The sequence below is a fragment of the Mesoplodon mirus genome (genome assembly GCF_964341445.2).
Source record: "Mesoplodon mirus genome assembly, chromosome: 19".
Lineage (NCBI taxonomy): Eukaryota > Metazoa > Chordata > Mammalia > Artiodactyla > Ziphiidae > Mesoplodon > Mesoplodon mirus.
Window position 1 is genome coordinate 13,045,955 of NC_138995.1, and position 13,703 is coordinate 13,059,657.

General features: G+C 46.5%; 1 protein-coding gene across 1 annotated transcript in view; it reads left to right on the forward strand.

Moving 5' to 3' along the window:
- Positions 1–293: 293 nt before the first annotated feature.
- FA2H (fatty acid 2-hydroxylase) overlaps positions 294–13,703 on the forward strand; it is a 55,070-nt gene continuing 41,660 nt past the window's right edge. Inside the window, exon 1 of the mRNA XM_082606928.1 lies at positions 294–611. Within this exon, the coding sequence (XP_082463054.1) occupies positions 342–611 (270 nt within the window). The 5' untranslated portion in view covers positions 294–341. The remainder of the gene's footprint in view (positions 612–13,703) is intronic.

Genomic DNA, 13,703 nt, shown 5'->3' on the forward strand with positions numbered 1-13,703 from the left:
TTGCTCCACCTGCGTCCTCCCGCCGCCTTTGCTCTCTTGCAATGAGACACACTTAGCTGACGCTCCCTCTTACCTGAACAGGACCACCTGACGGAGGGCGGGCATCCCCCGGCCCGCCCCGCTCGGGTCGGCTGGGCGTCCTGCCGGCCAATGGGGAAGGGGCTCCTCCGGACACGGGCAACGTCCTTAGGAGCGGCCAATGGGAGCGCGGCATGCAAATGAGCAGGTGCGGCGACGGCTGACCAGTCAAGGCGGCAGCGGCTCAGGGGATGTTAAGAGGCGCGCTGGGCGGCCGTAGAGCAGACGCCCAGGCTTCGAGCTGCGAGCTCCCGTCTCCCGCCATGGCCCCCGCTCCGCCCCCCGCCACCTCCTTCTCCCCCGCCGAGGTCCAGCGGCGCCTGGCGGCCGGCGCCTGCTGGGTCCGCTGCGGGGCCCGCCTCTACGACCTCACCGGCTTCGTGAGGCACCACCCAGGGGGCGAGCAGCTGCTGCGGGCACGGGCTGGTCAGGATGTTAGCGCCGACCTGGACGGGCCACCGCACCGGCACTCGGACAACGCGCGCCGCTGGCTCGAGCAGTACTACGTGGGGGACCTGCAAGGAGACCCTCAGGTACAGCCGGGCCCGGGGGTCACACACCCTCTATTCCCCCCACCCTCCCCGCCCCAACTCGCCACTCCCCGGCAGGCCGCGTTCACCTGCCCTCTAGGAGGACCCAAGGTGACAGCCTCCGCCCTCACCTCTCTTCTCTCCAGGTAACAGGTCCCTGCCTACCACCCCCACCCCCAACCAGGAGTTTGCCCTTCCTCTCCAGCATTTCCCCCGTCCCTCCTCTATCTGCTACTTCTCCCACCTCCCAAGGTGCCTCCTCCTTGCTACTTGCTCCTGCAGCAGCCTCTGCCATCTGACAACTTAGATCACCTTTTCCCTCCCAGCCCCTCACACACGCAATCTTTCCTTCCTGTCCCCTTATCGGCCTCTCCCTCTTCGCAACTGCTCTTCATTTCTGTTTGAATAATAGCTTCCAAGTTCACCTGTCCTCTCCTCCCCATCTCACCCTACCCCTGCATCCAAAAGGCACAGACCAGTCACCCTTCTCAGCTAGTTTGGATTTCCTGGTGCCACCCTAGTCTTGCACAACGGCTTCTCTGGTTGCGTGGAGAGGTTGGCGCAGTGTCTTGGGTGGCCTATGTCCTCCCACCCCTCAGACCTCCCTTTATTCCTTGTCTTGCATGCTGGCTTGGGTGTCCAGCAGAGTGACATGGCAGGGGTAAGCCAGTTTTGCTGGGGAGAAGGGAGTAGCACTCTGGGCTTCCTGCTGCTGTGCACCACAGGCTTGTGATTGTATTTAGACCTCTGACTGATCCTGGGGTGGGTTTTGTTATCCCCATTTTAAGATGTGGAAACTGAGGATCAAGGAGGCACTGTCATTTGAGGTCAATTTGGAATTTGAGGTCAATTTGGAATTTGAGGTAATTTGAGCTAGTTATTGGAAAAGTCAAGTGTGTCTGATTCCAAAATCAATGCTCTCTCCATCCCAAGGACCCTTGGGCCTGGGAGATGATCCTATCCGTTGGGTTGCAGGTAGGTTTGTGCCAGAGGCAAACCGACTCTTCAGGACTTCCCCAGGCCCAGCTGTAGGACTGGTGACAGTGAGGCCATCATGCTTGGACATAAACCAACAGTTGTTCCCTGCTTCTAGCTCTTGCATTCAAGATGGCCCCAGCAGGTGCTTTTAGATCTTTGGATGAAAGGACTTGCCTCTCACTGTTCCAGGTGGCTTTTCACTAGGCCATCTTGCCTGATTCTTTAATCATTTATTCACTCACTCACTTGGTCCCTTAGTGATTGACAGCACTGAGCTAGGCACTGAGGAGGTATCAATGGACAAAAGCAATACGGTCTTCATGGACCTAACAGGCTAATGAGGTAACATACGAATCCTACAGTAATTCGTAAATTACCTGGTGCCATCAGAGTATGAATCAGGGAGAGCTTTCTGGAGAAAGTGCTATTTACCCTGGGAGTTAATCAAGCCAGGTGAAGTGTGGTGAGAAGAACCTCCCAGACAGAGGGAAAAGAATGTGTGAAGGCTCTGAAGGGTAAGGGCTTGGCAGAGTCAAGGGACAGAAATAAAACCAATGTGACCAGAGGCTGTTGGGCAAGGAGAGGGAGTGGAAGGAGGCCGGAGATCAGCCAGGGCCGCTGTGGTCAGGATTTGGGACTTGATTCTAAGAACAATGGGAAGCCTGGTAATGGATTCAAGCAGGGGTGTGGCCTGGTCAGATTTGCATCTTTGGAAGAGCATCCTGGCTGCGATGCCAAGAAGGGGTGGACGGAGCCCACGTGGGTGTGAGGAGACCAGGCGGGAGGCTACCGCATAGCCCGAGTGAGAGGTAACAGTGACGATGACCAAGGGAAGGGGAAGGTTGAATTTTGGAGACTTCATACGTGACATGGCAGGACCCGGCATTCTGCAGCAGGGGCCCGGTTTCATCTTGGAAGCTGATGTTAGGTGTCAGGTCATGCTAAAGGGGCAGATGGTTCAGCCATAGATGTAACGGAAGCTGAGTGCAGGAAAGGAGAGGTGGGGGCCAGAATACTGGAGGCTTCCAGGCTCGTGATGGCTCATGGAAGCCATCCTACATTGTAACTGTGTCCTGTAAACAGGAGCCTTAGGGTGTGGCCTCTCCTCCCAGCACCATCTAGAGCATCTCTCCTGGCTAGCTGCCCTAGATGGCTTTACCTCCCAGCTCTGCTAGCTACCCAGCACTATGGTTTGATTTGGCTTCGTTTTGCTTTGCTTTACCTGACCTTCAGAGAATACTGAGTCTAAATTTGTTTCTTACCCCTGCACTCACCTGTTACCCCAAGAGTCCCAGTGTGGCCATGTTTCAGGCATCCTTGTATCTGGGCCCCCACCTGAGGATGTGGGAAAAAAACTAAAAATTAACACCACATTTACAAACCCGTGGCCCAAACTTGACCAATGGCCATAGTCACCCAATACTCCAGTTGCTCATCAGCTTCTGTCTATTATTCTGGAAACTAGTGTAGGGTTGTCTTTATATTGGGGAAGAGAGGTATTCAGAGGAGAAATCTGGAGAAGATATCTCTTCAGAGAGAAGCCATCTTCGTAAGGGCTGAATGGAGAGAAGACATATCTGTTCTTCTCTCTGGTTAAGCCCTTCTGGCAACCCCCATGCTGCCTTCTCCACCTCTCCCATCTCCTCCTGCTGGACCAGGGATGCTGACACCTGTTGAGGCTAGAACCCGGCTCCTGTAGTGTGAGGACCAGAAGGGGCATTGACGGGGAAGGGGAGTGTCATGAACCAGCTCTGTTGTTTGGAGCTCATTTCTGAATGCTGCCCCTCCTTGGAATCCTTCTTCCCAAGTGTAGTCCTCAGCAGGGAGCCTGCTGGAGCTCTGCCATGAAATTCCAGGGACAAGGCTCAGCCCCACTGGTTTCCCCTTTCCCCCACTTTGCCACACCCCCCTGTAAACACACTTACCCACATATTCACACTCACAGGGAAGCACACACACATGAAACAAGTCAAACTTGTTTGAGCCAACATACCGTGGGGATGAGACAAGATCTGTTGTAGCCCTGGACTTGAGGAAGTGAATCAGTGATGGCTGAGCAGGGAAGCCAGGCCCTCTTCTCGACTGGGCGCTCAGGGCTCCTCACTCCAAGCTTAGATAAGAGTGCCTCGCGTTGTTAGTGGGGCATGAAATCCATCGACTGAGCTGCAACCAGCAATTTTTTAAAAGAAATAGGAAAGAAAAGAACTTCGGGTCCAAACCTCCCAAGGCCATAGATACTGTTTCCCAGACTTGTCATTCATGAATCACTGTCCCAGTTTTTTTCCAAATTGGCATATGACTTGAACTATTTAATATTTATCTTTAAGTAGACTCACTTTTTATTTTACCGTTTACTCACCCTAGGCAATATTACCCTGAAATCAGGGTTTACATGCACTTTAAAAATAGAGCTATTAAAATAAATGCTCATCCTCCTATCCCCTAAAATCCTGAGCACCATCAGTGGAGTTAAGTATCACACTTTGGAAGACACAAGGAGCAGGGCTTCTTAACCCTGGAGTTCTATGGACCATTTTCTGGGATTGATGGAAGAGATGAAATTGTGTGTAAAACGTGCATGGTTGTGCATTTTTCTGGTGAGAGAGCTGCAGCTTTCATCACAGCCCAACCAGAATCCTTCCCTCACTCCGGACCTGCCACCAAGAGGAAAATAACTGAAAGGGCAGATCATACTCCCCCCGTCTTACACACCCAGACCTTGAGGGGGCCTCCTGTGGGCAAACATCTGACCGTGCCCCTGGAGAAAAGCCCTCTGTTTGGGGAGACCCTAGAGGAAGGCAAGCCCTGACTCCCCAGCCCCTGCTGTTGGGTTAACCCTACTGTCTGAACGTGTGTCTCATCCTAATCCCACAAGGTGTATCTGTCTCTGAGTGGCTAAGAAGTCCACAGATTCTGCCCCATGTGGTTCTGACAGGCTTTGGGGGTCCAGCCATTCAGAACTTTGGAGCTTGAGTAATTAAATGGGGATGGACAATAGGGAGGAGATCTAAATGCAGGAAGACTCAGGGTCCCCACCCCACCCGGGGCTCCGGAACAGCTTGAGCACAGCCCAGCTTGGAATGCCGGTCTGAGCTGAGAATTCAGATAAAAGCTGATGATTGGGAAACTTGCTAAACTCCCCCTGCCTGCAGAGCGGAGTGGATATGAGAAATCTGCTAACTGAAGGGGGTCGAGGTCTGCTTAGCCCACAACAAGGCTTCCTAAGTGGGCCTGCCTGGCCAATCAGCAGCCACCGTCCTTTGCTACCTGCCAGGGACTTGTGAGCCCTGGCCTGCTGTGGTGCCAGGTGAGCCTTACCTGGAGGATGAAGCTAGGGCAAGCTGGGAGAGGGCCAGGGATCCAAGTCACTGTGGTTCCATGTGACACAGGGTAAACACAGGCTCCAAGAGTGCCCCCTGGTGTCACCTCAGAATTCAGTGATTGAAGGGGGCTTCGAGACCCAAATTAGGGCAAAGGTTGGGAATTAGGACTCTATGGGGGAAATAAAAAGAAATAGACAGGAATCTCAGAAACACCTGAGGGTAATCATTTCTGGAAACATTCCCAGCAGAGAACCCAAATTGATGCCTGAGCAGCATCCATCATCTTCCCTTTCCTTATTTATTTATTTATTTATTTATCTTAAGACACACAACTCACTGTTGGTCCATATGTCGTCTTCATTCATTTAGACAGAGAGGAAATAAGCGTCCTGTTCTCTCTGAAACCCACCACGGCACTGAAAGTACCCTTGCCAGGGCCATCGGGACCTTCACCTGGCTAAACCTGGTGGTCAGTTCTCACCTGGCCTGGCAGCAACTCTCGACATGGCGATCGCTCCCCCCTGCTTGACACACTGTCCTCAGCTGGTTTCTGGATACCTCGCCCCTTTGGTTTTCTATTGCTGCTGTAACAAATTACCACAAACTCAGTGACTTAAAGCAACACACATCTATTCTCTTGTGTTTCTGGAGGGTCAGAAGTCAGAAATGAATTGGCAGGGCAGCCTTCCTTCTGGAGGCTCTAGGGGAGAACGTTTCCTCACCTTTTCCAGCTTTTAGAGGCTGCCTGTGTTCCCTGGCTCCTGGCCCCCAGCCAGCAGTCACATTGCTCTGACCTCTGCTCTCCTGTCCCTTCTCATTCTCAGACTCTGATTCTCCTGCCTCCATCTTTCACTTATAAGGAACCCTGTGACTACACTGTGCTCCCATCCCCCCGCACCCCCCCCCACACCAGATATCCAGGATCATCTCCTCATCACAAAGTCTTTCATTTAATCACACCTGCAAAGTCCTCTGTGCCATGTAAAGTAACATAGTCACGGGTTCCAGGTATTGGGACGTAGATTTTGAAAGGGGGGTGCGTTATCCCGCCTACTTCACCCCTTATACCCCTGGTCGTTACGGCTCAGTCTCCGCTGCTACTTTCTCTTGCTCCTCATTTCCCAGAAAAGTCACACGGTGTGTGCTCTGCTGTACAGCTTCTTTCACCCAATACTACGTCTGGGAGATGATCTGTGTTTTTCAACGGTCTCCATTCCTTGCTGTGTCCTAGAGAATCCAGAGGCTGTAGAGGGGAAAATGGGGGATAATTGGAAAAAACCAGAGCCAGTGGCTGGGACAGACCCCATGCCGATCCTCACGAGCCTCCTTAGTCTTCCCTCCAGGATGCCTACCCACTACTACCCTACCTTGGCCAGAGCTGCGTTATGCTCATTACTGCAGCAGTCTCCTGGGCAGGTCTCTCCCTGCCAAGACTTCCTTCAGCCCATTGCCTTGTGAAGCTTTCCAAAGAGCATGTGGTTTTGTTACAGCGGGATTCCTAAATCTTCAGTGGCTCCCGATGGCCACATCCTTTAAGTCCATCTCAAACTCTATTTCTTCCACAGAGATTCTCCTTATCTCCCCATCTAGAACGGAGTTTTTCCTTCTCCCAGACTCTCATAGCACTTGGCCTCTCCCTACATGACACCATTCCAAATGCTCTTCCTTATTCACTGTGTGTTCACTATGTGTCTTATCTTCTCTACTAAACTGTGAACTCTCCGAAGACTGGAATTGCCTGATTCATCTGGGTTTCCCTAGGAGACGGTAGCACACGGGTGCCTGCCAACAGGAAGTAACAAATGTCTGAATAAATGAATGAATGAGCTGCTTGGAAAACTGATATGTGTACCAGATTGACAAGGAAAGTGGTGATATTAGCACACACAAGATACTTCAAGTAGTAAAAGATATTTTAAAAAAAAACAACAGCAACAGACCCCTTTCCAGTTTCTTCTTTGTTAGCTAAAAGGGTTGGGAGTTGATAGAAAGGATGGAGGACTATCAAGTGAGTCACTCATTTCTACCTTTGCCCTCAGTGTTTTACAGCCAGAAAGAGTTGGCAAAGTGTCTTCCATACCAGGCTACTGAAGTTCATCCCTGCCTGTGAGTCCCCTGCAAGGTTAGAAGTGAAATTAACCATAGAAAATGCCAATTGAGAGCCCTCCTTGCTCTCAGGGCTGTGACCCGTCCCCATGTGTCTGTGAGTGTCTGGATGATGTGCACAGGCAGGACCCAGGTTCCTGGGTTTCCAGTTCTGTTTACTCTTTCCTGTGTCTTTTCATGCAAAAGTCTCTAAAGCGTGTCATCTCCGAATGGTGATCTCAATCTTCTCTAACTGCTGCTCATCTAAGATGGGCAGAAGATTCTAACGACCGTTTCCCCACCTGCTCTTGCCCTCTGATGGAAAACAAACTCAGTCATAGTAACAAGACTGGGGAACAACAAAATTGATGCTAGCAACAGCCATAAAGTTATCCTGAGAAATAGAAACCTCATACTCAGGATTTGTTGTTGGGAAGCATTGCCCTAAAACATAATTATTCAAATGCTTTGTTTTCTGACTTCGATAGTATTTATATTGCAAGGTGTTAAAATAGCAGTACCAGATAAGCAAATTTGGGGGGATGTGTTTTGAACTACGATGCATACAGAATGTCTTAAGGTCCTGTTAGAGGAAAGCTAGTAGCCAAAAATTCTTTTGATGGAAGTACATGTGACTACACACTTATAGAGTGAACCATGGAATCTACAACAAATGTGGTTGATAATTACCTAAGTGAATTAGTCATAGTTTCTCCTTTAAAACAAATAGAATTTAAAGGGAGTAAAGTTCTAGTTCTGTACATTCTTCTATGCCCAGCAGAACCTTTTTAACATTGCTTAGCATTGCATGATGCTTACCTTTCCCACTGGAAAATGGAATTGGAGATTTTAGGGATCTCTAGTAATGGCTAGCTTTGTTTTATAAATCCCAAATGTTAATAGTCCATAATAACCCACTTAGTTGCTAATAAATAGCCCCTAGACTTATGTAGTAATGAATATCTATGAAACAAGCATCATTTACCCACAAAGATCAAAGAAAGACCTCACATTTTTAAATCAAGTTAAGGCCCACACTTTGAGACTGGCTGCCATGGAGGAATAAGGAGAAGTTACATTTAGCTGAATAAATACAGCTTCCATGATCCCAAGTTAGGCACCAGGACAGACCAACCCGATTTAGTTGTTGCTTCCCCATGTCCTGGGCAAGACCCTTTGGAGTGCCAGGTGTAAAAGATTATGCAGGTTGGAGACAGGGTGCCATAAAAAAATTCAGTTGTTCTTGAACCTGAGTAGGAAAGTCCTTGACTCCTAGGATTAAAGGTCACTTTTTATGGCTGAGTAATATTCCATTGTCTATATGTGCCACATCTTCTTTATCCATTCATCCGATGATGGACACTTAGATTGTTTCCATCTCCTGGCTATTGTAAATAGAGCTGCAATGAACATTTTGGTACATGACTCTTTTTGAATTATGGTTTTCTCAAGGTATATGCCCAGTAGTGGGATTGCTGGGTCATATGGTAGTTCTATTTGTGGTTTTTTAAGGAACCTCCATACTGTTCTCCATAGTAGCTGTACCAATTGAGCTATTTGTAATGAGGTGGATGGACCTAGAGTCTGTCATACAGAGTGAAGTAAGTCAGAAAGAGAAAGACAAATACCATATGCTAACACATATATATGGAATTTAAGGGAAAAAATGTCATGAAGAACCTAGGGGTAAGACAGGAATAAAGACACAGACCTACTAGAGAATGGACTTGAGGATATGGGGAGGGGGAAGGGTAAGCTGTGACAAAGCGAGAGAGTGGTATGGACATATATACACTACCAAACGTAAAATAGATACCTAGTGGGAAGCAGCCGCATAGCACAGGGAGATCAGCTCCGTGCTTTGTGACCACCTAGAGGGGCGGGATAGGGAGGGTGGGAGGGAGGGAGATGCAAGAGAGAAGAGATATGGGAACATATGTATATGTATAACTGATTCACTTTGTTATAAAGCAGAAACTAACCCACCATTGTAAAGCAATTATTCTCCAATAAAGATGTAAAAAAAAAAGGTCACTTAAAGTGAATCTACTTTAAATGAAGACCAAAATTTCATAGAAAATGGGCCAAGTGGTTGAGAGAAGGAAACTGATTCTCTTTAAAAATGAAACTGAAAAGTTTTTTTTGTTGTTTGCTTTAGTTTATTTTAATCTGACAGCAAGGGAATTCCCTGGCGGTCCAGTGGTTAGGACTGTGTGCTTGCACTGCAAGGGACACAGGTTTGATCCCTGGTTGGGCAGCTAAGATCCTGCAAGCCCCGTGGCACAGCCAAAAAAAAAAATCTGACAGCAAAATTAAGATTGCACTTGGATGCTGATTCTTAAATTGAGCAAATAATGAATCAAGTAGTGTTGTTTTGCGCATGTGTGGTTTTTCTGACAAAAACATATGAAAGCACATTGTGACATTCTAAACTTTGCATTGGCTGTTCACAGTGTGATCATAAAGGTCATTTTAGAGACTTCCCTGGTGCTGCAGTGGTTAAGAATCCACCTGCCGGGCCTCCCTGGTGGCGCAGTGGTTGAGAGTCCGCCTGCCGATGCAGGGGATACGGGTTCGTGCCCCGGTATGGGAGGATCCCATATGCCGCGGAGCGGCTGGGCCCGTGAGCCATGGCCGCTGAGCCTGCGCATCCGGAGCCTGTGCTCCGCAACGGGAGAGGCCACAACAGTGAGAGGCCCGCGTACAGCAAAAAAAAAAAAAAAAAAAAAAAAAGAATCCACCTGCCAATGCAGGGGACACGGGATTGATCCCTGCTCTGGGAAGATCCCACATGCAGTGGAGCAACTAAGCCCGTGCGCCACAACTACTGAGCCCGTGAGCCACAACTACTGCAACCCACGTGCCTAGAGCCCATGCTCCGCAACAAGAGAAGCCACCACAATGAGAAGCCCGCGCACCACAACAAAGAGTAGCCCCTGCTCACCACAACTAGAGAAAGTCCGCGTGCAGCAACGAAGACCCAGTGCAGCCAAAATTTTTAAATTTTTAAAAAAAGGTCATTTTAGCAAGAGTATTTAAGGGCTAAGAATCTCTTTTGATCCTTTAATAAACAAGTCCTCCTCTTTTGAAGGGCCTCATCCTTTGTTAATTGCCTGTGTTTCAGTGTTAAACAGCCTGACTTTGCCAGATCCTTATTTGGCAGTGGAACTGTAACTAAAACAGTTTTCTCTCACTTTCATTGACTTCATGAAATTTTCTAAGTTTTTGCATTGATTTTGAATTTTCACTCTTCAGTCAGTTTGCATTTTGTTATATTGTATACTGTCAGATGGTAGTAACCCCAGCCATCACTTTGTCCCTCCTTTTCTCTATTGTGATAATTACCCATGAACATAGTTCATACAAACATTTAAATTATTAAAAGTAATGTGCAGGACTTCCCTGGTGGCGCAGTGGTTGAGAGTCCACCTGCCGATGCAGGGGACACGGGTTCATGCCCTGGTCCGGGAAGATCCCACATGCTGCAGAGCGGCTGGGCCCGTGAGCCATGGCCGCTGAGCCTGCACGTCCGGAGCCACAGCAGTGAGAGGCCCGTGTACCGCAAAAAAAAAAAAAAAAAAAAAAAGTGATGTGCAAAAAAAAATATTGAGTGCCCCTCCCAACCTAGTCCCTGTGTAAACACTACCAACAATTTCTTATGTGGCCTCAGAGAAACACATATATTATTCTATTTCCCACATAAAGGAGTTGTATGGTACAGGCTGCTTGGCAACTTGCAGCTTTTTTCACCTAGTGACATGTTTTGTACTTCCTTCCACATCAGCAATAAAAGTTTTCTTCATTCTTTCTTCCAGTCCAAGAGCATGGGATACCTCTCCACTTCTTTGAGTCCTCTTTGATTTCCTTTATTTTATTAATTTATTTACGTTCCAGTTGGGTCTTCACTGTTGCGCTCAGGCTTTCTCTAGTTGCGTTGAGTGGGGGCTACTCTTCGTTGAGGTGCGCGGGCTTCTCATTGCAGTGGCTTCTCTCGTGGCGGAGTACGGGCTCTAGGTGCACGGGCTCAGTAGTTGTGGCTCACTGGCTCTAGAGAGCAGGCTCAGTAATTGTGGCGCGCGGGCTTAGTTGCTCCATGGCATGTGGGATCTTCCTGGACCAGGAATGAACCCATGTCCCCAGCACTGGCAGGCAGATTCTTAACCACTGCACCACCAGGGAAGTCCCTTGATTTCCTTTATTAATGTTTTAGTTCTCAGCATATAAGTCTTTCACCTCCTTGGTCAGGTTTATTCCTAGGTATTTTTTTGGGATGGGGTGATTTTAAAAGTTATTGTTTTTTTACATTCCCTTTCTGATATTTCATTGTTAATGTAGAAAAATGCAACTGATTTCTGAATATTAATCTTGTTTCCTGCTACTTTGCTAAATTCATTTATTAGATCTAGTAGTTTTTGTGTGGAGTGCTTAGGGTTTTCTACATATAGTATCATGTCATCTGCATATAATGACAGTTTTACCTCTTCCCTTCCAATTTGGATACCTTTTATTTATTTTTCTTCTCTGATTGCTGTGGTTGGGACTTCCAATACTATGTTAAATAGAAGTGGTAAGAGTGGGCATCCTTGTCTTGTTCCAGATTTTAGTGGGAAGGTTTTCAGCTTTTCACTTTTGAGTATTATATTGGCTGTGGGTTTGTCATAAATGGCTTTTATTATGTTGAGCTATATTCCCTCTATACTCACTTTGGTGGGAGTTTTTATCATGAATGGATGTTGAATTTTGTCAAATGCTTTCTCTGCATCTATTGAGATGGTCATGTGGTTTTTGACTCTTCTTTTGTTTATGTGGTGTATTACATTGATTGATTTGCATATGTTGAACCATCCTTGTGAACTTGGGATGAATCCCACTTGTTCGTGGTGTACGATCTATTTTATGTGTTGTTGGATTCGGTTTGCTAATATTTTGCTGAGAATTTTTGCGTCTATATTTATCAAAGATATTGGTCTGTAATTTTCTTTTTTGGTGATATCTTTTCTGGTTTTGGTATCAGTGTGATGGTGGCTTAAGAGACTGTCTTTGGGAGTGTTCTCTCCTCTTCAATCTTTTGGAAGAGTTTGAGAAGAATCAGTATAAGTTCTTTGTTTGTTTGGTAGAATTCTCCTGTGAAGCTATCTGGTCCTGGACTTTTTTTGTAGGGAGTTTTTTTTTATTACAGATTCTATTTCACATCTAGTGATTGGTCTCTTCAAATTATCTATTTCCTCTTGATTCAATTTTGGTGGGCTGTGTGTTTCTAGAAGTTTGTCCATTTCTTCTAGGTTGTCAACATTCTTTCTGATAGCCGTCCCTATTGATGTTTTTCCCTATTATATTAATGCTACAAGAAGCATACTTACATAATCATTTTGCACACATATGCAAATAAATTTGTAATGTAGAGTCCTAGACGTGAAATTTCTAGATCAAAATGATATCCATTTTGTATTTTGATGGATTTTGCCAAACTGCCCTCTAAAAAGGTTGTACCAATTAAAACCCCCTCCAAAAGCATACAAGAATGCCTGTTCCTTCACACCCTCACCAATGCTGTGTACTACCAGTATTTTTAATCTTTGCCAATGGGTATAAAAAATTGCTCCCTGTTCAAATTTTCATTTATATGAATTATGAGAGAGTGAGTGTCTTTTTATACATTTCTAAATTATTTGCACCTTCTTGGTAAACTGCATGTTCAGGTCCTTTGTCCATCTGTACTGGATAGTTGATCTTTTTCTTATTGATTTATATCACTCTTTATATATAAAGAATATTAGCCTACTTTCCATCATACATAATACTACTTGTCTTCCAGCTCTCATTTGTCTTTTGGCTTGTTTAATTTTTTTCTTTTCTCCATTTAAACCTTTCAGTTTTCCATGTAGTAAAAGCTGTCATCTTATCATTCTTAGAAAGACCACCTCTACTTTATGATTTTATATATAAAAGCAAGCAAAAAATATTTTGTATCCTTCTCATAGTTTTTATCCTTAATGATTCTGTTGTTGTTTGTTTGTTTTTGCTTAAATGTTTTATCTACCTGGATTTTTTTTTTTTTTTGGTGTAAAGAACAAAATAGAGATTATTTTAGGTTTATATTTTTCCAAGTGACCAACTGGTTATCCCAGTAGATTTATGGAATAAGCTATCTTTTCTCACTGATTTAAAACAAAAACAAAAACCTTTATCACACATCAAACATTCACAGATATATTTTGGTCTATTCTTGGACTCTATGCTATACTAATGAAATCACTCATTTTCTTATTAGGTTTTAGCCATTCGGGTTTTTTTTCCCCCTTTCCTCCTTCTGTTCCATTCCATCCTGCTCCCACCTGCTCCACTAAAGAAAGCAAAGGGCAGGACGAGCTGAGCATCAATTCTGGACCATGTTGCCAGCCTTGGGGAAATACAGTCAAGTCTGACTTTCAGGGGCTGTGGCTGCCCAGCATGCCCTGACTGATGTCGTGTGGCTGGAGCAGGGAGGAAGTGGCTCAGGGAAGCTCAGACAGGCTGCAGCCGCAGTCCAAAAGCCCATGGGAAGGGGGGTTGCACAGTGGGTGTGCAGTGGTTGTGGAATGGTAGTGATTTCAGCAGGGAATGCAAGGATGAGGAGGGGTGTGGAGGGAATGTCTGGAGGCAGCCTTGCCGCTGGAACTCAGCATGGGGGCGGGTCCTGTGTACCTTTCCTGCTTTGTGTCCACAGCTT